The sequence below is a fragment of the Fusarium redolens genome (genome assembly GCF_020744475.1).
Source record: "Fusarium redolens strain MPI-CAGE-AT-0023 chromosome Unknown BKA55scaffold_8, whole genome shotgun sequence".
In the NCBI taxonomy this organism is placed as follows: Eukaryota; Fungi; Ascomycota; class Sordariomycetes; order Hypocreales; family Nectriaceae; genus Fusarium; species Fusarium redolens.
In genome coordinates this window covers 201,122-225,479 of record NW_025763671.1, presented here as the reverse complement: position 1 = coordinate 225,479, position 24,358 = coordinate 201,122, and the positions used below count along the sequence as shown (strand labels likewise).

Sequence of the window (24,358 nt, the reverse complement as noted above, 5' to 3'; positions counted from 1 at the left end):
GAGTCAACTGACGACCCTGCAAAATCTGAATCTGACTCTATCTCAACCAGGACAAAATTCGATGATACATATATGAAGACCAGGTTGTATAACCGAGAGGAACAATAGCTCATGGCTGATGCGTCTTTATTCCACAGCAAGCCCTCATTCTTGGCGCTGTTTGCGATGTTGACCTCTTGGTCGGCGCCGAAGTCGGCGGTACTCGGCCGAATGGGCCCATCTTTTCGGAGCCGCATCGGCCCCACAACGGCCGGATCTGAACCTTAACGATGGTAAATGCTTGATTGAGCCTTGATCATGAACTTTAGAGTCACATCTAAGATTTGTCCTGGCCAATTCTGGGGTAAACGTATGATTTATTATATGCCCCACTCTTGCATCACTGTTCTTGCAGATTCTGTGTGTCATTATATACATGGCTTTAGCTATTGTTCCTTTAAGAGCTGTTCAAGTGCTATACTTAAAGTGACACTGATTTATTATGTATTGCATATAAGCCCACTGACGCTGGCCTGTATGCTAAGTTAATTTTGTTTAACTACAAGGGGTGTGTTTCCTCTTTGTGTCGTAGACTTGCATCCAGACCATGCTACACTCATATGGTATTTGTATGGCAGGGTGACTTGCATAAGATACCTTTGACGCCCACGCAAGTGCGAGATAATGCTGTTGATCGTAAATATGACTGAAAGGCTCTGGAATTTTCATCATTGGGTGACGTAGATCCTTCAGACAAAATGCTGTACGTGCGATTTAGCAAGTATTGATTGGAAACTTACTCCTAAAAAGCTTCGTTCTTGAGTTACACACTTCTCTTGTCGATTTCCAAGTTTACCTGGACAGTAGGGGCTGTTGTTTAGATGAGCGACTGAGCACTTGCCTACGAACCATGGTTCGCCCAGTATCGAGCGAGGGTCAGTTCTATAGACGATGTTATCTAGTTGTCATCGGTTCGCTCTATTGAAGGATGACCAAAGTGAGTGAATTTTTATGGACATGACCTGATTGAGGGTTTCCTGCAGATACTCTATCCACAAAACAGCGAGGTTAAAGTTGGTAGTATTGTATTTATTGGCGAGTCTGCTTACAGCTTTTATGGCCTGACCCTGGCACACCTAACTCATATAGATTTTGCTCAACTAGTAAGAGTATACTTATACATGACACTCTCGTCCATTTCCACCGAGACATTCTTTTTTTCAATTCCTCTGCAAGGTATCAGACTTGTTGTGTTTTTCCTCCGGTACGCCTCGCACCCAATGAGGTCTTAAAACAAGACCAGTATTAGGAACTATGCACATATATACATGATTATCTTCACGCAAAGGGGGGCCTAATGTAATGCAACCAGAGTAAGTGTATACCATCAACGTTGAAATAAAATGATGACCGCCGTGTTGAGCGGGTACAGACCATTACTAATAATAATGCTGAAGATCCGAGTTGTTGTTAGCTGCTTGAACGCCCATGGGCCGTCCTTGTGATGATGCTAGACCTCGAGGCGGTTGTTGGCCTCGGCCTTGACTGGGACCACTGGGCGCTGATACGGGAGGGTTGTTGGTTTTGCTGAGCGGCGGGTAGGCGTCATCATAATCCACCTGTAGCCCGTAGCCGCCCTGCTGGTTCTTTGGCTCAACATCGTCGAGAGACCGATAGTTGTAGCCTCCTCCTCTGCCACGACCACCACGGCCGCCTCTGGCATTACCGCGACCGCCACGATTACCTCGACCCCGACCTCCTCGGCTCCCTGAATGGTAGCCTCGGGACTCGTTGCGTCCGCTATAATGACCATGTGGGTTTCTTTGGTTCCAGTCCTCGTCGCCGTTATGCTTCCGTTTAGATGATTTGTTGGCAAATAAACTCTCGTACTCGTCTTCTCTCGGATCCTCTGGCTCGATGCGTAGAATGACCTTCTCACCAACCACAGTCTCGAAAACGAAAGACTTTTCTGGTGGCAGGGGTTGCCAGTTCTGAATCTTGCCCGCGTCCATGGGTCTGATGCCCTTCCTCAATGCCAGCACGACGAGCGGACTAGGGTTGTCGGTATGGAACTTGGCGTGTTGGGGGATAGGTCGAAGCTGTGCCGCCCAAATGCTATTCTCAAAGCAAGCTGTGCCAACTACCTCCCACTTCATCTTACTGCCCATACCGCCGACCTTTTCCAGGATACTAGCTGGACACGGCCGGGGGCAGATGAGAATATTGTTGCCGTGGTACTTCAGCTCATGCTGGGGCATGTTTTGTGGTATATGTGCGAGCTTGATGAGCTTCTTTGTGTCCTCGGGTCCAATCATGTAACCAGTGAAGAACACAGTCTTCTTAATCCTGAGCCGATGCTGGCGTACTCGTGGGGATTGCTTCGAGACCATCTCGTTGTGGATGTTTATCATGTGCTGAATCTCGGCTACCTCGATCACAGGATCTAGAGTCGTCGCGCAATCCGCCACTTGAATCACTTCAGCTGTAAGAGGGCCACGTGTCGGGGTTATGTTTTGTTGGCGGTTGAACTCGGCCAAGAAGTCGCGGAAGCCTTTCGTGTGTTTTGGTCGATCCTCGTATACGCGAATCTCTTCTGCTTGCTTGTATGTCTCCATCAGGGCTCCGAGGAAGAGTTGTTTAAAGTGCATCGTACTTTGGAACTTTTGGTTTGAGGGGCTTACGGCGGGTTTGAGACCGATCATATCGAATTCGAGTCCTTTGGCCGTCACCATCTTCTTTATCAACTCAGCGAACCCGCGCTCCGAACGACCCGTTAGTAGAACGCAGAGGGCGTCCTTCTGCTTCATGCTCAGCTTGACAAGATCAACAATCTTGTCGTTCCACCAGCCATCCCAGGCACGCTTTTCCTCGACATCGATGCCTTTCCCTGTCGCGGCGAGGATACGGCTGTCATGCCACCAGCCACCATTGACAAACGTTTCTTGATTCGATAATGTTCCGATCGTGGGCCCGTTCCAGAGTTGGGGATTCGGTAGAGGAGTCTTGAATACTGAATTATGTTAGATGCATGCTATATTTTCATTGACTGAGGCGCGAACTCACGGGTGTTGTCGAAATCGTAGACGTGCAAGGATTTGATTTTGTCGACGGCTATAGAGGGTGAATTAGCGTTATGCATAGGAAGCAGAGGGGATGACAAGATGAACATAATACTTCACGAACCTGGTAATGAGTTGTTCAGAACGGACCATCGCCCTAAAGCCGTGATAGTGTGTTGCGACGCGGCGGCTGCTGGGCCATGATATGCGCTGAAGGCCGAAGCCATGGCGCCTGAGATGCTGAGTCTACGAAGGCGAGAAGACGCTGATGCTGTTGCTATAGATGCAGATGCAGCGAGCATACAGTTGGTCGTAGAGTATCGCGGTGGATTGGGATGAAGGAAAAGTGAGGCTAGAGTTGATTTGGCGATGTCCGATGATGTAGTTGAGGTCCAAGTTTGTCGACCCTTGAGAATAAAGTGACAGTGGGGCCTCGGAGCTGTAACTGCAACGCTACTGGCCTGAGGCGGATCCAGGGCCTTTATAGGCGAGAGGCGCCGCATCTTGGAAGTAACTTAACAGTTGGAGGCAGGGTGCTACTCAATCAAGATGGAACAATATAAAGTCAAAGACGTGAATTGACCTTTGTGAAAGCGTATCAGAGAGCGGCATGAAAGTTTCCAGAGCAAGCTCAACAAATACAACCTTTCACCCGAACTCCATCCATTACATACCTCTATTAAGGTTACCCCTCATTGAACTGAACTGAACTGAACTCAGCTGAGCTGCATTTACTTGCATTTCACCTGACACTCTCTCTCCCTCTGCTTTTCACTATGGCGTCGTCTAGTGCTATTCGCTTCGTCACTGGCACCAAAAAGTCTCCCCTGGGCTCTCTGCATCTTCAGCTTCGCGTGAAACCGGGAGCCAGTAAGAACCGCGAGGGCGTCATAGCCGTTACCGACGATGCAATCGAGCTGTGCGTTTCTGCCCAGGCGAGAGAGGGCGAGGCCAACAAGGCTATCGTTCAGGTCCTCAGTGGTATATTGGACGTGCCAAAGTCTAGTCTTCAGCTGACGCATGGCATCAAGTCACGCGACAAGACGATTGTGTTGGACGGGATCAAAGGTGATGGAGAAGATTATGCAAGAGGCATACGGGAGATACTTCACAAGGCAGCGGAGGAATGATCAAACACGAGTGATATATACACTTATTGGTTTGTTTCTCTGAAGATATGAGCTTCTCATTGGTTGGTGCGGTTCTTTTCGAGACAAGGACTATATTGCTTAGTAGGTTGTTATTGCCCAGAAATATTTGGCACTGGCTGACCTTCCACTGATTTGCTCTCATCCTATCGGTTATCTATGAATTGAGGGTGGCTGACGTTAGAGTATGGATTATATTCTATCTTACGTTTCATTCATGCTCACGGAGGAACCATGAGGTTTTGACTTTGATGGGGAGGCGGGGAAGAGCCTTCGAGTCATCCACATCAATAGTAAACACCATGTTTCCTCTCCGAAGGGCATATACATCTAGTGGACCATCAAAGTAGAACAACATATGATCAAGTGACTGTCAAAACTCTTCATGGCTCCTCTTCATGCTATTGACGCGCCTGCGGGTAAATGCCCTATTTTTGCCAGCCATTTCTTCTCTTGAGAATCCACAGTTAGGAGCATCTCGATGATACTGCACAAGGTGTGTGGTGTGAGGATCAATACACCTACTGCATCGCTATCACTGTCTGAATCCTAAACGCATGAATGCTCGGCAGTGGTATTTGAGCATTTACCGTCTTTTTCTATCCACAATAATGTTTCATAAGAATGCAGGGGGCTGCATTCCGAGCCTTGGGGCTGAGAAGGTAAAGGCCCACGGACTACTGAGCGCGTATGCGTCTTTCTAAATTACCATACGTTGTGCATCGGCTTTTCTCATGATCATCGACATGTTAAGTTACGATCGATCGAAAGGATTGTGACCCTGTCATTCTGGCCACGGGCACAAGGAAGCCCAACTAGAGACGGAAAAAGTTCGATGCCCGATATTTGAAAGTCCCTTAGATTTTAGTTGAAGCGGCTAGGGCGTATCCGTTATTTGAGGACTAGGGAAATTGTGGTGATGTACCCCAAAATCGAGGTTGAACAGAGATAGGAGAAACAACGTCCCAACAAGAGATGGGACGAGAGATCCTGAGCGTACGGGAGGCCTCTGGCACTTACAGTATTGCAAAGCATCAGCGCCAAGGGGGTACATGATGTTCAATCGCTTATCGGAATCTCCAAACAGATTATCAGAGCATGCAACTTGAGGCCCAAAGGATCGGCAATCCCTCACTCGCTCGGGTCTAGGGTGCAGATCGATACTTCTCGACCCCTTTGGCTAATTTGACACTCAATATTCACACTCCGGCCGGGAACAGACGAGACCCCGCACCCCATTCTGCAGAAAGCTACAGAGTAACCGATACTTGCTGCCCAGCCCTTGGGGATACAGCCTGTTGCCTCACAGTGTTCTGTGTCATATTGATCGCTCAGACAGAGGAGCCACAGTAACGAGGGGTTCTCCTCTCCAGCCTCAGCGAAGTCACACTCCTTACCTTGACGCTGAGAGTGACTCTGCTGTGGCTGAATGCCCTCAGCTTTCCAGAACAGGAAGCATGTCTGGCTGATTGACAAATACCATTGGACGCTTGTTGCACAACCCACGGGCGGGATCTTCTCAGTCCCTGCGAGGTAAATCACAACCCTGGTTCTCGCTTCTTCCCTCCGAATAGGTAGTTTTCAGGGAATATATCGACACTTGTTGAGTAGAATGTCTCCAGTTATCTTTCTTCTTTCTCACCGACCTTTATCACACTCCTCGCAAAAGAACCGTCCATCAAACGGTCGCCCACGGTTAAAGTCTTTCTTGGCCGCTAGAGTCGCTTAGCATTGCACCACGGGATCCCCCAGGCTCAGGGCTGTTATTAGTTTGATAGCCACAAGTCCGGCGTTTTGATCAACAACACCCAATGATGGCTCATGATGAAGAGTGACTTGTGGCTCAAAGCTCGCCGATCTCGTCATGACAGCGCACGCCCCCCTCGAAGACTAGGTAGGTAAGTACTCATGTACCTTCCACCGACTCCAAGCACCTATCATATGGATGCCGAACCAGTCAACGTTCAAGAAAACCATGTGAGGTTTCACTGATATCGAAATATATCGCCACATGAGGCGGATATGATGTGAACTGTGGCTCATCATTGCTTCTCTTCTGTGGCGAGCGGAGTAATTAATATGTCCATCAAAGCACACCACAATTGTCAGGGCCTAATTATGTCTCATCCGGGCCGTTGGGTGACCCTTGCTGAGCTCAGTGAGCCGAATTGAGGGGGAGAGGCTTGAAAAGCTAGGAGAGGGAGCAGGTGAAGTGTGTCGCGTACCCGCCCATCACTTTCAATTGACAATGGCGATCCAATTCCCCTGGGGCGCGAGCTCAACCTCGATTGTGGCTAGTAATGACCAGTTACACGATCATGACATGGGATTGGGTCCCAATGTCCGGGTGCCGCCATGCACCGGATCCAATGTTTGCATGATAACATAATTTCCCATGCCAACGGGCACCAGGAGCATGTTGCCGACCGAGATGCTCTGTTTGTGCAGCAAAGCGCCGTACTGCACTTCAACTGCAGACACGACGCACATGAGCTGGGTCATGCCATGCCATCGCCGATGAATTTAGACTCACCCGCCAAGCCAACAGCCAACATAGGCGACGCAACAGAAGACCAAAAGACTCTGCAAGCCAAAAGGGTTTGCCCCGATGGGGAATGAACTACCATGGGGTGTCTGGATCGTGCGTGCGTCCTTGTACTCGGTGAGTTCCTTTATCATTCTCATGCCGTGATGTTGGGATACTTCACTGCAACCGCCTCTAATTCCCCTCAAACTAGACAACGCATCGCAGATTAAAACAAACAGATGCGACAAATCATATTCCAATACGCGCCAGGCACCTTCTGCCCATGAAACATCGCTAAACACGTCAATGTCCAAGACCATCCTTCCTAGTCAAGTTGAGCTGAAGCTTGAATCACTTACAAGCCACAACGTTAAATTGATTTCCCAGACTGAGTCTCGACGTACCCTAGAGAAGAGACACAGTATTATTAGCTCTGTACAGTATCTGGGGGAACACGCAAACCCCTCGCCACAGGTGGCTAAGCTCGGCACTTTGTTCCCTTCGACTCCATCTTGGCAAGGTACTCAGTTGACCAATTATTTCCAACTGAAATAGTAATTTGCTCGGAAGACGGCTCGATGTCCCCTTGGCGCCTGTAATCACCGGATAGAAAGTCCGGCTTGGCCAGGATATGGGGGTTTGGCCCTTGAATTCCTTACCCTTGATGCTCATTCGAGGCGCATTATCGATGTACTAAACACGAAGCGATAGCATGGGATCGAGTCGCTATGATTTGTCCACGAGACGCATGTAAATAATACTTCGGATAGCGTGAGTTATTGTACCATCGGTCCTGGACTCAGCGGATGAGAACACTAGCACAGGTCTGGTGGTAACGAATAGCGGTCGTTGAGTGTCAAATTGGTCCGCCACCAAGTTTTGGCCCAAAGGACTCCACAGACGATTGAAGTTGAGGCCCCTGCATCACGGATTGCTACACTACATGTTGTGTACCTTGGATTTCGCTGTGTGGTGAGCGCTGCTGCTGTTAGATGAGCCATCAAGATCTGGGTCATGCTTGAAATCTTCAACAAGTGTGGGTATTGTATATGGCAGTATATGTACGTCGTGTTTCCCAAGAACAAGATAAATATCCCATCTTACTCACTCGTCCCCTCTCCTGCTTGCATTACTTCGTAAGTCCCTATTTCGTGTACTCCGGACTCATCTGCCCATTGTATAAGAATATGATGCATATACGCTTCTGCGTTTTGCTCGAATGCACTCAAGATAAAAGGTAATATCGTAGGATAAATATGATGATGTTGCTTCCATGTCGAAGAAAGGACAGACTGACGAGGCCGTCCGTATAGCGTGTTGCACAAACGAATATATGTTGCTTGGCGGAATGTGGATAGAGCAGATATGCAGGAAAGATCCACACGCCTACAATCCATTCGGACAATGTGGTAGCAGTCGCCAAGAGTGTGCGCCCATCTTCGTATCGGGAAATCCGGCCATTTCGAAACCAGTGCATCTCGGTTTGCCAGGGTGCTGTCCGTTGACAGAAGGGATTGAGTACGGTCTGAAATTCTCATTATCACCTCTCATTGGTGCTAGAATAGCCGCCCAGTCCTTCCATCGTTCGCCAAATCTTCAAGACGTGTGTCAAACAACAAAAGGGACCCGAAATGGCTGCCGCTGCCGTCACAAGTGTGGCAGCAAAGAATGAAAAGAAAGATGAAAATAGAATAAAAAGAATATAAAAAAAAACCAGTGGTATCATTTTTCAAGAAGAGGAACAATCGTCAACGCCCCGCAGCCAACAATCCCTATCCATATATGTATGTGATCGTGTGTCCAGCCTGGCGACAGGCCGAGAGAACCAAGCAAACAGTACAATCCCAAGTCTAGACCCATATGTTGCTTATCGCCGCAAACACATCGCCGTGCGCAACTCAAGGCAGCGATGACGGGAGTAAAAAAATACAAAGGAAAAAGGAGGGATAGTGCGATTAGAAAGTAAGACGAAGAACAAAACCACTTGTTGCTTTGTCGTTGGACTCTGTAATGTCTTCGGTGGCGTCGACAGCCATTTCCCATTCCCGCTTGACTGCCGGTCCAGTAACTTCTTGTATCTCAAGCGTCATGTCTTGACCTTCTTTGAGCTCTTGTACCACATCGTCATCCATTTCCACCTCAAGACCGTTCTGGGTGGAATGGATTGTGCGGAGGATTTGGGAAGGGTCTATGTCCCACTTGGCCGCGATTCGGTTGTTGAGTTCCTGAAGACTACGTTGCATCAGGTAAATAGCACGGTGATAGTCCGAACTTCCCGGCTCGTTCGGGTTCCTTCGTTGAATATAGAAGCATGCCACAGGCTTGGGACTTCGTTCCTGGGGTGGGCGATAGGACGGGTCAACACCTAGAGCTTCGATCCATCCACTTAGACTGCCGTCATCGTCACCTTTGGTGATTCTTGTAGGCTGCTCAGACCCCTTTCGTGATATTTCACCTCCAGCTACGGAGTCGAAGTTCTTCCATTGACCACCAGCGCCAATACCAGATGCCTGTGATGCCAGAGATAGAGAGCTGGGCGAGGGCGAAATCATAGAGCCCGTGACAGAGCTTCGTCCGCTTCTGGCCTGCCAGTTAGGACCCTCGCCAGGCTTGGTTAGAGGCGAGATATCCCCTGGAAGAGACACAGGGTGCAGGTCTGGGTCGTCAGGCTCATCACCCCGAAGGAATAATACACTGACAGGCCGTGTACTGGTAAACATGTCCTGCAGAGTTTGGAGCTTGAAATGCAAGTCTTCTTCCATGGTAGCTCTTCCACCGCCGCCGGCAGAACTGGCTGAGGACATAGACCATGTTCGCTTATGCTTCTGAACTTTGCCGGGTCTTTGCGGCTCTCCGACCTTTGCAGCTCCACTTGAACGTTTGCGCTTGCCGAAGTCCTTGAGACCGCTCTCAGCTTGAGCGATTTGCTGCTTAAGTTTGTCGATAGACTTTTTGACATGTGCTACGTCGTTGGAAAGCTTCCTCTCTGCTCCATGGTCACGGAAGAGCTTGACCTTGCAGTAACAAATCTCGGGGTTGGCGTCGGCGGCGGGCTGTGAAGGATCACACGGCACAGGGTGAGTCTTGGCGCAGAGCCTTACAGGAATCCCCTTGACACCTTTCGAGTGGCTGAAATCGGTAGAGAGGAAGTTGAAGCGGACTGCGATGTTAACCTCCGGAGGGCCATTGATACCTGGTATCCAGGTGACACAGAAGCCATCAAACGAAGACGATTCAAGCTCCACACGGGTTCGCTTATCGTCACCTTCGGCTGGCTGGCCTGCCTCTACATATTCAACTGCTTGAAGCTTTCCGCCTCTCTGGTGCGCCTCGTTAGTGCCTCTGCCTTCTTTCCAGAGACCCCAGCATACACCTGGCCGCTGTCGTTGTTGTTCATCCTCAAATGACACCCGCACGAAGGTGCGATATTTGGTTCCAGGGGCAACGGGCATAGTAGCATTTGTATCAGCAACAGAGAGTGAGTAAGCCTGTCCCTTATTAAGATAAGTGACAGGGATTTCGTCCGCATGCTTGATCATGGCTGTAGGAGCGTTAAGGGTTGAGTGAAAACGGAATTTTTCTGCCGAGGCAGGGAGAGGGTGAGATATAGGACCACTTGAAAACTGTCTTGTCGGCATGTTCATCATGGGTGTAGTCTTATGGAGGGTGGCGCCAATGGACGACATGCGCTCTTCAGAAGGGTCCGAATCCATGGGCGATCCATCTTGATCCATGGTCTCATATCCTGTGTCTTGATGAACAAATGTAGATGGCGCAAAAGTTGGCTGGGGTGGAGGCGCTTGGATGAACGGGTTGAAATGGTGAAATTGATGTGGTTGCAGTGTCTGAAAACCGGACATGTCCATCACAGGTTGAGCTGGGCCAGGATGTAGCGAGTCCCCTGATGTTGGCATAGACAGCGGCGTGTTCAGACCCATTCCCAACCCGAGAGTCGGAGTATGTAGGTCGCCAGCCTGGGAGTGAAATAGCGTATTAGTGCCTCCAGGTGTAGGTGTGTAGTAGCCGGGTGGTGCATTAGCAAAGTGGGCGAATGACATGGAATTGGGATCTAAGAGAGAGGGAGTAAATCTCCAAGGGTCGTTAGTCGCCCTGGGAGTTGGATCTTGATCACGGAATGCATCTTGAGTGAGATTCTGGTTCCTGTGAAGAAGGTTAGTAACACTGCGCACAAGATTCATATATTATGACGAAATGAGACGGTGTACGCCAGGTGCCAACACCATGGTACATAGTCGCAATAGCACATACCGATCAGGTAGAGGTACAGCAGGAACGTTTTCGGCGCCAGTAGTTTGTGACAGGCCTGGAGCAGTGGCAGAAGTACTCGCAGCAGCGAGGTCGGGGAATTGCTGTCGGAAGTTGGCTAGCAGTTCATCGCCCGGCTTCTGTGAGCTCGTCCTAGAAAAGTTTTATGTTAGTAAGTAGAAAAATATGGCTTTCAGCCCATATTTTGAGGGCATAACTGCGCAGATGTCCAAACCAATCCTATGTGGCGTACCTTTGTCGAAACATGTCGAGACGAGCGTGCTAGGCCGTCTCAAGACAGCAACGATGTCGAATAGTTGTCAGGGCAGCGCGGAGAACAGTGTCTTTGAGTTTACACGATCGGCGATGTCGTTAGTCTGCGAACAAAAGTCGTAGGCGAAAAGTTCGAGAATTATTGTCTAAAGCAGTTGCTGGCGCTGGTCATTGACTGTGAGGTGTAGCGGCGTTCAATGTATTGTTGCGACAACGGGTTGTGGGATGGTGTTGCTGGCCGAAGCGAAGCGAAGCGGGAAGCGTTAATCGCGGTAAGCCGTTAGACGCGTTATAACGGCGAGACAGGGTAAAGCGACGGGCCAGCTGTACTGAGCGAGTGTTGACAGAGGTCGACAGTTTCTCGCGTGGGTAGAGGATAAAGTAGAAATAGAAGAGAGGTGCGTGAAGTCGTGGGATATTGTAGCGGGTAGTGTAAATAGTAATTAGGAAGGGTCAGGTAAGGTAAGCTAGAGAAGGTAAGGGTATATTGGAGGAGTGGTGGGGACCTGTCGTCAGTCCCGCCAAAGCAGGAGGAGGGTGAACACTGAAAAGACTCGATGGACGGAGAACGAGGATCTGACTTTGAAGTTCCTAAGTACCTCGTACCCACGTCCCAAGCCCTGGGCTGGGGCGCCGAGGCGGTGTCGTGGATCGAGTGGATGAGGTGAATGTGGATATGAATCGGAGGAGGCGTGTCTGTAATAAGGGAGGGTACTCGTGCCGCACGGTTTTGTGCCTGTGCCAGACGCCAGGGAGTGGTGCAATGTTGGAGTCAGGATGCGACGTAACGCGGTGATCTCAAGTGATGCCGAGATATTGTATTTGTTTTGTTCAGAGCTGAACCACGAAGCCTATTTCAACTGTCGCAACACTGCGGCGTCAACTGCTGTCGTCAGAATGCGACTGCACTGTAGATCAGGACATAAGCTTTGTAGGGGAGGCTTGGGAGGGAAACGCTTTTGCTGATGGAGACTGTTCGACTGTGGTTCTAGCGGACAGTTATGTGTTTTGCAGGTGTTGAGGCAAGTGTCCTTCACGCCGAGCCAAGCAGTTGCAGAGTGGATGTGATTTTGGGGGGGCGACAATAGCTTGTCCGTAGTGCCGGGATGCCGCCTAAGAAAGATAGGTAGTAATTGCAATGCAGTCAGTATTTGCTGGTTAAGATGTCTCTCTTGTCCCGTTGTCTTGTTCGTGCTGCTGTTCGTGTGTGGCTGTGGCTGGAGCTTGCGATACCTCACATTAAATGTGTGCTTTGCTGTAGGTAGCAGTAACTTAACGTCGATTTTTGTGAACTCTGGGAGGCTTGAACAGAGGCGACTCTTTGACGCTATCACTTAGACACACTGCGGCTGCCACTCCCGATCTAGATGAGCCTATCTCTCTCTGCCTGCATAGGTGAGCGACACAACAGTCCATCTTCCTGAGTCGGTCACTGAGTCGGTCGTCACAGTACAGACAGTATAGTATTGCTGGACAAAGTCAGAAGGACATGCACCCATACCAACATATCCACCAGTCGATTTTGGGGAGCCTGTGGGGTCAAAGCCATGGAGGCAAACCAGCGACCAGCAAGGGGGACCCTGATCCCAGAAGTCTTCTCATCCGCCAGGGTCAAGGGTCGGCGGGCTGCTAGAGGCTAGTAGCTAATACCCTTGTGCTGCAAAGGCCATGGGTGGAGAAGAGAGGAGTTAGAGGGGAGACAGAAGTAGGAAGAAGAGGCTCGTCTCGTCGTTCGTTCCCTGTCTTGTGTCGACCGTGTTGCTGGAAATTGTTAGTGAGGAACAAGTACTTTCTCCTCGGGGCGGTTGTGGCTACGGCCCACGTCCTTTCTTCCTTTCTTTCTTTCTTTCTTTCCATCCTTCCCCTCCCTGTGCTTGGTCCGAAGAGGCATGTGGCTTGTGAGGCTTGTGACAGGACAGACAGAGTAAGGTAAAGTAAGGTAGAGAACAGCAAGGGAGGCTTCGGGCAGTGACGCCATTGCAGCGTTGTGGACATTTAGCTTCCGCATCCTTTTACTGGATGGGACAGACATATGAGACTTGCGTTAGGTTTTCTCTAGACTGTAGATTGAGTTAACAGAAGTGCACGTCTACCTGTGAATGCATCTGCATCTACTGCAGTGTATGTGCCAGCGAGAGTGGCTATATCGGAGGTTAGATGAAGAGGGGTGAGGCTTGACCACTGGGCCCCCAGAATTATCCCATTTCCATCCCGTTATTTTCCCCAGGTGGTTTAGGTTGAGTCCTGTTGTGTGTGCTGCGCTGCGCTGTAATGCACTGTAGCAGTTAGTTAGCTTCGTAGCTGTAGGCGGGGACCCGGTCTGTGTCTCTCCCTCACTGTCTGTTTCTAAAAGGCAGTGGTCCTGGCGCCTCGGATACAACAGCGGTAGCCCTTACGCAGGAACGCCAGAGCCGTGGGATGTGGAGGTTCCAAACCCACACTTGGACACTAGCTGGATCGGATCTTTACTCTGTCATCGGTTCATATCTTAAGAGCACCTCATCTGCCATCGGCTGCCCACGCCAAAAATCACCCCTCATCGAAAGTTCTATTGCGAGGTGCTCTTTTATCGGAGACCGGGGCTTTGGGGTTGAGCCATTGTTTGAGACTTTTGTTTTTTCCCTTCTGTCTTTGCATTCTCCCCTTCAAGCGCCATGGTCGACTGGTACTTGAGCTGGTGTTAATTCGAGTCGGTAAATTAAAGTCATGGAGCCAATGACATCTGATGAAAACAAAATCTCTACCTCGTTGTTCTACACATACCAAACGCTAGTCACCCACATGGTGTACTGAATGGGGGGGGAAATGAAAGAAGAAAAAAAACGTGACTGATCTGTATGTTTACCTACTCACGGATGGAGTCTGTCATGCCATGCCATGCCATGCCTCATCTCCCGTTTCCCGCCGCAATGTGTATGCGCTGTGCTCCCTTGTACCCCCTGCTGCGTATATCCATCATATGAGTCCCATTGGTCGGAGGATGGCTCATTTGGAAAGTCCTGCAACCGCATTCGTACAATGTGTGTGAAAACTACATGAGCGTAGGGCAGGGCATGGTGTTTCTTCCAATACTGTACCCGGTCTGGCGGCATGACGGATGGGTTCCCATCCGTTCCTTTCATCTACATCACTCACATCTGCGGCCCGAAATGACCTCTGCCTCTAGGCCTTCCCTTTTGGGGTTCTACCACCTGACCAGGTCCGTCATTTATCAGAGCATCCCATGGCCAACCTATGGTGAGATGTTGTGCTGTAGTTTTCGATGTAAAAAAGACTACAGTAGCACACAGATGTTTTCTGTCATTTCCAGAACGTCTATCAATATGATAGCTCCAAGGCTAGAAGGGACCTGCTCTGTTCTTCCCGCGTGGCTGTGCTGAACCCTTCGAATCCTCAATATTTATCCTGGTCTTGGTACTACCTTACCCTGCTTACCTATGGTTCATCTCTTGTCCAGGCGCGCTGATGTGTATCTAGTAGAGGTTCCGGAGGAGTCCCTCGATCATTTAATTGGTCTCAGCGACGCCGAGGGTTTAGAGCTTATCCATCCTCTATGCTCGAATAAAGAAAGCCACCTAGTCGTCACAATCGAACCATTGCCCTCATACCGCTTGTCCTGATGCAGTTTGGCCTGGACGTTGGGAATGCCATTTGCAAAACCCATGCGCTGCAATTGTAGCGGCCGCCGAAGTCCCTCCCCTAGTCTAACTCTTTGGTGGCCGTTACCGTTCTTTCAATTAAAGATCTTCACCACTCACTCCAGATTGAGAATAGACACGTGGGTGATTTGCATGTGTGTTCTTCGGGTCTTGGGTCCCCGCACATACAATCTATTATTCGGGTTTGACAACAGACAGCTTCACAGCCACAATGAGAGGCGATTTCATGACGACGCCACAGGGCTGGATCCCCCAATACTCGGCACATTGTTGCCCAATTGCATGTTCTGGACCGATTCCAGCTGTGCCGATCAATATTTTGACTGCCTTATCTTGTTGATCATTGCCTGAGATTTCAGCTTCTTGGGCGTGGGCGTGACTGGCAGATGTGGCTCTGAGCGTCGTTGTGGCGTAATGAGCGTGGCTTGACGCGTGGCTGTCGCCCCCTTCCGTTTGTACCTTCCTAGGGGGAGTTCATTAATGAATTATTGAGAACCATTTTCTTGGAACGTGGATTTTTCATCATGGCATCTCGGCACTTTTACTTTTAAACATTTTTCGTGGCTTTTGTGTGCTGGGAATGGTGGCCAAATTTTTCGGTTTCTCTTCACATATTTGTTCCCTAGCAACCATAGCTTACACGCACCAACCGTTCGAACAACCGACCCTTGGCAGGCATAGGCAAGCAAATGTTGCAGGACCATAATATCCCAAGATCAAAGTCCAATCCGTCTATGGCTCATACCACTATTGAAGTGCAGAACTCGTCTGTATTACCAAGCATAAATAGCACGATCATGTATGGTCGATTTGACAAGCTGCGGTCGATTTCAAGTCGAAGTATGTACGGAGTGCCCAAGTTTCTAACCCTTTACGTTGGTCTAACACTTCCGAAACAGTCTCCTATCAGATCCTCCTGCTATACACGACATCGGCACAGGCAAGCTGATAATTCAGTCATCTAGTTGACTAGTAAATCACATAGCCCCCCGATTGGTCCTGATTGTTTGGAGCTTCCTTATTCCAGGCCAAGAACATTTGATCTGGTCTCTATTGTTGAGCGTTCATTAAACGCCGTAGGTGCTCTGCCTTTGCCAGGGCTACCCTGTCAAGTCCCATCTGGTGCCATCTCGGAACACATCCTGATCCCAGTCAAGCCCATCCAACAATTGCATGCTCCGACTTGGGTGTGCAACCAAACAGAGATGCAGGATCGTGCCGCTCCTAGGCTTGAGAACGGAAATATGCATCGAGCCAGCTCTGCATCCAACTCTCCGGTCTATGCGTTTTTGCAGTCATCAGTAATAACGGTGCAGCCCTTTGTCTGGGTCTAATCTCGGCAAATTGTTTACTGGGTCGTGCCCGGCAAGATCTTGTCCGGATCATAACGTTTACTAGCAGAGTTGAAGTGCATGGCATCGAGCTTTGATTGCCATGCACTTGTTGGTTACGTCAGTGTCATCGCCAACGATCTGGAGCTTCAACCTCTGCTCTATCCCCTTACCATTTACATTTTAAATTTTCAGCGATATTATCAAGATATATCAAGTCGTCGGGGCTTCTACAGTTTTCTCATACTGAGAAAACTCTCGTGTCTGGAGATTGATGTTCCTCTAAGCCCTGACAAGGCCATCGTTGCCCTATGGCAATAAACGTGTGGCTGGTAGTTCACACCAAGATACCCGCCGCATTCTAGATGACCGTTGTGACCACCACACAGTTTTCGGGCGAGTTGCGTACGCCATGTAACGCTTCCCCTCACACCCTACCTCACAAGGCAATCTCTCTAGGGTTTGTTTGACGAACAATCTCTTCAAATTCTAGGTTCAACCACCTTTCGAGGATAGTCTACCGTATTGTTTGTCATGACTTACAATGCCTTGTCGTGCTTGACTATCCCTTTTTGAGATGTTATGTGTTGGTTCACTACGCGCTCAAGCTGGTTAACACAAAGCCATCAATATCGATCAACTCAGGTGCCGTACTACTCAGATGTCAACCCCACAAATGGCAGCTGGCTAGTGATGACTTGCAGGCCCTTCAAGTGGGCAGTGTACGAGAGATACATTTGATTCAATACCGGTACCAGGCACAAAGTTGCCTGAAAGTGCCGTACGGTTAATGCCGAAGCTGTTGAAGAAGCTGGAACTTGATACCGGTTTCTGTGCAAGGGCATTCAATACCTTGGAGTGAGACGCCCGATTGACTTCTGGAACATTAGCGTTCATCAGAGCGGAAATGTCGCCAAACTTGTCCATCTTGCCCTACTGGGGACCAGGGTTTTTGTTCGTCGCAACAGATGGGCCCAGCCACAATGCAACAGCCATGACCATGATGTCATTGTTGCTATTCAAGATCCTTTCCACGTCAGTCTACCCACGAGGCTGAAACTGTTATCAAAGCCTAAGGAAGGAAACATGGAGTAATGGCAAGGGACTGAGAAAAATACTACAAATATGGGTGCATTCATCACAAAACGGGTTAGAGTTGTCAACGTGGCACCCTCTTTCGCCAGTCAGACTGGGACGCTAGGTATCATCTTCGAGTCCACTGATGACCCCGCATGATGGATGAGGGAAGCATCACGAACAGCACTTTAGAGGCGTTGACGTCATTGGAAAGTATCGCTGACCTCTCCACTAAGCGATGCAATTTTATTAAGATTGAGTTACTGGAGCACCACCCGGTCGAAACATTCGAAAGAGCTACAAACTCCTCCCATATGGTCGTCACGTTGTTCCCCGGTTGAATATATTCACCAATTAATTGGTGGAAGTTTACTAACACCTGTGAGAAATCAGATGGAAAACAGTAATACCTATCATTTATGATCAGGGTCCTGATTATCGGAACTGCATATAGCCGCGATTACTCGACCCATACCTGCGGCATGATTATTATCTTGAGCCTCGTCACACGAATGTGGGAAGGGTAATAACGACTTCCTGTTGGTTTTACTGGGGTGAGCTTTCACCGGTAACACCCATTTTGGGAACGAGCCCTACCTTAATCCACCTGTTATGCAGCACCCTGTATCCGTATACTGGGGTCGAATGCGACCCTGTGGTCAGCCTCCAGTATCGGCGAACCCCTACTTTGAAAAACCGCAACTTTATTCGCTTTGCTTTGTAGGATCGGAGCCAGATCTTAACTGATCACGGCCGATTCAGTTTTCAGGGGTGGGTGCAATTCAAGAGGCCGAACTGCTCAAGATACTTTCCTGTCTGGGAACTGTTGAACATTCGTTTCACGCATCAATCGCTGGCTTCATAAAGCGCAGTTCGGGGAATGTCAATTCGAATATCTTCACATCGCCAAACAAGTTGGCGCTCTTCATCGCGTTGCTCATCCACTACGATCTTGAGTATTGATGGTCTCGATAACTCTGTCCACTGAGCATGCCTATCATCGAGCGGCTGGTGCCGTACACTGCAGTAAAGCCACCACACCCCTCTCCCTTGCTGAGGGTCACTGTACTGTGTACTTTCAGGCATGTTCAATCTCATCACCGGCAGTTCGAGTCCATCATCAACATCGCCTTCTTTCCGCACTCGGCTACCAGCTCGTGTTGCAAGCGAGTGGTATCTTTAGGACCTCAACTTCAACTTGTGAGAAAACTTCGAATTTTTCCAAGGATGATGAATCAGGGTCCTCTTCCAGAAGCCTTCCGTACTACAGGGCTTAAAAGTTTGACTAGAACTGCCATACCCAACGGGGACGCGATCAGGTTGATCACTACATCATCGCACGTCCTACTCATGCGCATCTGCCCTCCTTGAAGGGTTTTTTGGGGATTCCTGCCCACCTTCTCCACGCTGCCTGTACCTGAATTGGTCTCTTCCGTCGTGACTGTAAGTCTGATGGCGAAAGGGGGGTTGATCGTTGCTTGGACAGTATGTCCACTCCGACAATCTCAATGGCGCGTCGCTGGTGAGGACGGGCCAAGAAACATATTTTTCCCTATTTTTGGAAATGCTATTTTCATCCCGACAGCGACGATCTTTGGTGGGATATGCACATGGATGTTTGAACTCCAAGGGTTGTGGGGGACGGTGGTGGTGGTGAGTTTGGTGATAGTTGCATAAAAATGTCAACAATGTTGACGCGTCCTTTTATCGACTCATGATCACCACGAGTTTGCTATCATAGGGAATGATTTGCGTTGAAGAACTGAATCGTGTCGTGTCATCTATCAGGAAATGACTCGCGTGGTTTTGCTATCATTTCCATTGGCAGTCGTCTCATGGCTACGCTGGTTATCCCCATCACTTAGGTCACAATGAATTTCTTTCCAGGTCAAAGCCAGAATATCCCTTATCTTCTGAGTATTGAAGAAAAATGGCTTTGAAATCAATAGTCGGTAAAGCACAACAGGGGTATATATGGCCCTTGATCGAGTATTCTCTGACCGAAAATTTCATCTTTCAGTTATGTCAGGATGTCAGGAGGACTTGACCTTCAATATATTGCGAATTATGATATTTTGGAAGTGTTTTTTTAATACTGTGAACCAAATATTCAAGTTGAATACAATAAACTTGTCAACATGTTGGTCCAAACGATGAAATTCACCATCTGTTGCGATGTCACAACAATATTTCCATCACTGCCCGAGCTTGATCAACAGGTAATGTTGGGTAATCACACTGAGAATATAATCTAACTGGTCTTCTCAATACCCGAGTATATATCCCAAAGAAGCAAAAGAAACCAAACAAGAACCTTGGTTAATCATGGAACACTGAACATGACTCATTCAGTCTAAACAGTATAGGGTAGGCAAACATCTATCACCATGGACACATGTATTAAATAGGCAAAAATCTTGCGAATCAAGGATGCCACAACTGGAGCGGTACATTTGTACAGGGCTCATCGAGCCGGAGAATACACCATGTTGAGGTCAGTTCAATTTAACTTGCGGTTGAACAAAGACTAAGCCGGTGGACTATCTTATAAATCAGTTATAATACGGCAATTAAGTCAAGGTTGGGGTCATTTCATGATACTTCTATCGGAAGGTATCATAGCATCCAATATTATTGGTGCTATTTTTAAATAGGGTATCCCATATCATTGGAGACTTTGACAGTCGGGATAGGGTTGCTTAAGTAGGTAGTGTGCCCTGACAGCCCATGTAATTTCTGATATTACGAGTACATGACTAAATACTAGCATGGCCTCAAATGTGAGAAACGGATAGAACGCTGGACATATGGTGTAGAAATCAAGTTGACGATACGCCTGTTGAGCGTGATATAGTTAGCATTCGGTTGAGATATCCCAGATTCCCTCACTATTGGCTATCGATCATTATCAACTCACATATGGCGAGATAATGAGACGCCCACCTCGAATACAGGTTAACAGTAGGACAGGGGTATCCAGATCACTGCCTGGATGAAGGCGATGAGCAACATGATACATCCAGGTCTTCCCATGCCCGGCGTAAGATACAGACTCTGACTAAGAGCATAAAAACAGGTAGCAATGCGGTTTGAGTTGTACTATATTTATGAGAAGCCATGTTCCTTTGTTTATTTTGTACTCCGCAGTCTTTACAGATAGAATAATGCTTAACCATCTATTCTTCGTCGCTGTCATCCTCTTCCTCAGCGTTCTCCAACCACTCCACCAACACGCGGCACTTTTCCTTCAGCAATGCCATAGCCTCACCTTCGACGGCACGCTCGTTCTCCCACCAACTCAGAATACCCTCCTCCTCGAGGATATCGAGCGCATACAAGTGCTGTAGCATTGCGGCGAGGAGAATGCCGACGCGGGACTGCTCAGGTCCCTGAGAACGTGTCAGAGCTTTCTGGAGCGCGATGATGAACTCGACTTGCTCAGCCTCATTGTCATCATCGCCACCAATTCCGACCTCATTGATGAACTTTGTTGCGCCCTTGCGGGCCTTTAGCGCTTGTTCAGCAGCCTTATGGGGCTCGAGACTGCCGTGCTCAGGGGTCATGAGCTCGACTGCGCGACGGGCAAATGCGGTGGCCACAGCTCGGCGCATCATAGCATCCGAGGCATCGTTGGAGAGACGCAAGCCCATGAACTCAAGCTTGGCCGAATCAAAATCGCCAGACTCGGCACGAAGAGCGTCAACCAGACCGTGGACGGCCTCGCTATGGAATGAGAGTTTGTCACCAGCATCATCAGAGGCGAACGAGGTGCGGCGGGAGGGGTCGGTGGTGTCAACATGCAGGGAATTCTCATCCGGGATATCCTCAGAGATTTCGGAGGATAGTGTTGATACAGATGAGGTAGAGATATTGAACTGGGCAAGGTTGTACATGAGACTCTTCTGGAGCTGGCATGGGTCCCTCTCGTCGATCTCGTCATCCTCAGGGTCCTTGAATGTTGCGGCATTGGTACCAGATCCAAGCAGCTCGGTATCTGGTGTTAAGGGATTGCCCTCAAAATCGACGCATGAAATGACGGTGTCTTTAGGTAGTCTAATGCCCTTGCCAATGTTGACCCCGAAGGAAACGAGGCTGCCTTCTGCTATAGATGAGTTCTCTCCAATGGTGGCCGAATCTGCCACGATAGATCGGTATATCCTTGCGTCATCCCCGATTGTGGTGTCGTCCCAGATGTAACAGTCCTTCAAGATCACATTGTTGCCAATTTTGCAGTCTCGCCCAATTATGCTGTTGGAGATTTTACTTCTCGGGCCAATGTAGCTGTTGCGCCCGATGATAGAGTTCTGGACTTGGGAGGTAGTAGCGTAGAATGCACCATGCTCGACCACAACCGCGGGTCTGTGACGCTGGTAAGCCTGCTTAGGAACAATGTTGCACTCTGGGATAAAAGGATATGTCCATCGACCTAGAACGTCGCGGCTGATGGCGTCGTACTGCTGTAGATTGCTTGCTCGGGCTGCATAGCCCTCCTCGCAAATCTCGGTATAGATCATCTTGCCGTTCAGCTCCCAGTCCTTGAGCACACCGTGCAGGAAGTTTCTCCTGGGAAGCTCGTAATCGAAGCTTTCTGACCATAGCGCAAGTACCTCCGGAGTGCAAATATCGATCTGGGCATCGATGAGGTCAGATCGAATCTCGAATTCAGTTGATAGCTCATCCACAACAGCCGGGTCTAGTGACATATATCGATCGCTTGCCAAGGGGTTCATCTCATCGTAGTGAAGACATCGCTGAGTCTTTGTGTCGACCACAAAAATAGGTGTGATGCCATTTGTTTTTGTTCGGTGACCATCCTCTCCACCACTACGCAACACCATTGTCATGATATTGGCTGCACTATCTTGCCTCCGTTTTCGATGCGCCGCCAAAGCACCATCAAGCATGATGTTTGACACAAGGTCGCCATGCACGAGGATGAAATCTCCATCGACAAGAGATCGCTTGTCCATATCGCGTAGGACATCGCCGGCTGATCGCGCATCGGAGACTCGGACGAATTGAAGAACGGAAAAGGGTGATGTGCGCGCGGCTGTTGACCACCGAGATCGGCTGATGTAGTCTTCGACTTGATCGGTATGAGCACCACAGTAGATGTAGACTTCGTTGACACCGTTCATGGCCAGAAATTCAAGGGTATACTCAATGAGAGGTGTGTTTGCGAGAGGAAGAAGACACTGCGAATAAGCCCATTAGTACGAGCACACGGTTGAGTTTCAATAAAAGAGCCTTACTCTTGGCTTCTCGGTGGTGAAGGGCCTGAATCTATCTTGAAAGGAGTCGGCGAGGACCTGAATAATACGCTGTGAGCTTGCGCCGGTCTTGAAGAAAAAGATACCCCGCCATGTCACCTACAACCGCCTGGAGAACATCCTCGCTTTTGCTCTCGGCTCCTGATTTTGAGGACTTTTTGCCCTTTCCGCTATTGCCCTTGTGCGACATGTTCAGCTGTCGGGGTGAGAGCGTTGCGTCTGAAAGATAGTTGGGCGAATATTGTGAAGTTAAGGTAAGTTGAAGCGCACGCGAACCGTGGGGTTAGGTCAAATTTCCAGTGACTCAATCAACGGAACCTCCCCACCTCACCTCGGTGTAGGGGCTCTCACCTCGGTGAATCAGGTGCACTGCTGAGGTAATCGTTCAAAACCTGTCAAAAGCACTCTACCGCCCGTTAATCTTCAACGACCTGCCGTGGAAATAAAATTACCCGACGCCGAACGATGAGTCCCGATAGACTTCGGCAGACATTCCAGAGTTCACTCGTTATATCAGGCATAACAGTTCAGCTCGCTATATCCGGACCCTGGATTGTAAAGTTTCACTGCTTAATACCGGTGGACCAGTCAAATCCTGACAACACCCAGCATTCACATATTTGCTAAGGTACCTGCCTAAGGTGGGTAGTAGTCGTGATTCCGCTTTGTTTGTTTCTCGGCAAGTGTAGACGAGTACCTTGGTTTCGCCTAACATGGAGCTATTGGCTTTGAGGGAGGGGTTTGACTTTTTGACAGACAGCTGACACTTGAAAACTGGTTCGATAATGGCCTCTCTCAATGAAGCCAGTTCACGCACGAGCCTGGTGGCATATGAATGACAGGCACATGTTCATGCTCAGGAACAAACAGGACTTATTCGTTGGTGTCGCTTCGGTTCTGGGACGCGGTAGCGCCCGATCGGAGACTAAATTAGAGAGGCAACATTTATTTATGCGGCTTCGCTGGCGGTCCGACAAGTTTCGGGTCGTTTGGTTTCTTTTCTGGCATTTTCTTCCCTCACGAGCAGGGAAAATAACAAAATAACATCTGCTAAGTCAGAGGGGAGATGGGGCTTCCGGCAGCTGGAATTGTTCAATGATCAACTATGGATTTGTCAAACTTGCCCTTGTTGGATCCGGTTCTTCGACGAACGAGGGAAATCTCCGAGACAATGAGAGATCAAACTTGAAATATGATAGTCGCTTTCTCTCGCTCCCCAGCCATGAGACTATCCACCATATGTAACTAAACTTGCCGGCCGGGAGTTGGCTGTGGATCGGTTTGGCTGTCAAATGTTGTTTGTATTCAGTACATTCACTGAGGTATCCGCATGTGTCTTTCATATGTCTTGGGTCCTGTGTCTCGGTCGTAGAATATGATGCAGATGTCTCTTAGGTTATACTCGCAAGTCATGTAGTATTCAGTAGTGACCATAGGCTTTTTGAGTGCTCTCTACCTACCTCACCTTCGGTACTAGGTACTAAAGTAAGGTAGGTATAATGATGTTCCGCAAATGTATCCGTTTTAAACGTTGTCCAATTGTTAGTCATGTATGAGGTGTAGATGACGGTTTTAGACCAAGGCCAAGACCGAAAAGTCTTCCCTCTGAGGTTTTTGAGTACCACCAGGTATTTAAGGCAAGTCTCCCGAATTCAGGGTCTTCTCCCCCCTGTCATTAAACAACCCCGCAAATAGGTCACAGGCGCCATTCAAAGGAACTAATAAAAGAATGATTGCTGGCAAGTAGTTACGTGAGCGCTAGACCTCCC

At 49.0% G+C, this 24,358-nt stretch overlaps 4 protein-coding genes across 4 annotated transcripts; 1 reads left to right on the top strand and 3 right to left on the bottom strand.

Annotated features, from left to right (window-relative positions):
• Positions 1-1,418: 1,418 nt before the first annotated feature.
• On the bottom strand, positions 1,419-3,265 carry BKA55DRAFT_512159 (uncharacterized protein; the record flags this gene model as incomplete). Its single annotated transcript, XM_046187779.1, has 3 exons — positions 1,419-2,989; positions 3,043-3,090; positions 3,163-3,265. The coding sequence occupies 3 exons, from the start codon at positions 3,263-3,265 to the stop codon at positions 1,419-1,421; spliced, it is 1,722 nt and encodes a 573-aa protein (XP_046049025.1).
• A 549-nt stretch (positions 3,266-3,814) lies between these two features.
• Positions 3,815-4,168, top strand: BKA55DRAFT_689945 (uncharacterized protein; the record flags this gene model as incomplete). The annotated part of the gene is made up of 1 exon (XM_046199424.1): positions 3,815-4,168. One exon carries the CDS (start codon positions 3,815-3,817, stop codon positions 4,166-4,168), a length of 354 nt encoding a protein of 117 aa, XP_046049024.1.
• Positions 4,169-8,668: 4,500 nt separating this feature from the next.
• BKA55DRAFT_539282 (CP2 transcription factor-domain-containing protein) lies at positions 8,669-11,246 on the bottom strand (the record flags this gene model as incomplete). The annotated part of the gene is made up of 3 exons (XM_046190116.1): positions 8,669-10,874; positions 10,983-11,132; positions 11,233-11,246. 3 exons carry the CDS (start codon positions 11,244-11,246, stop codon positions 8,669-8,671), a joined length of 2,370 nt encoding a protein of 789 aa, XP_046049023.1.
• Positions 11,247-20,495: 9,249 nt separating this feature from the next.
• BKA55DRAFT_512392 (nucleotide-diphospho-sugar transferase) lies at positions 20,496-22,779 on the bottom strand (the record flags this gene model as incomplete). The annotated part of the gene is made up of 3 exons (XM_046187803.1): positions 20,496-22,514; positions 22,572-22,658; positions 22,693-22,779. The coding sequence occupies 3 exons, from the start codon at positions 22,777-22,779 to the stop codon at positions 20,496-20,498; spliced, it is 2,193 nt and encodes a 730-aa protein (XP_046049022.1).
• Positions 22,780-24,358: the final 1,579 nt, after the last annotated feature.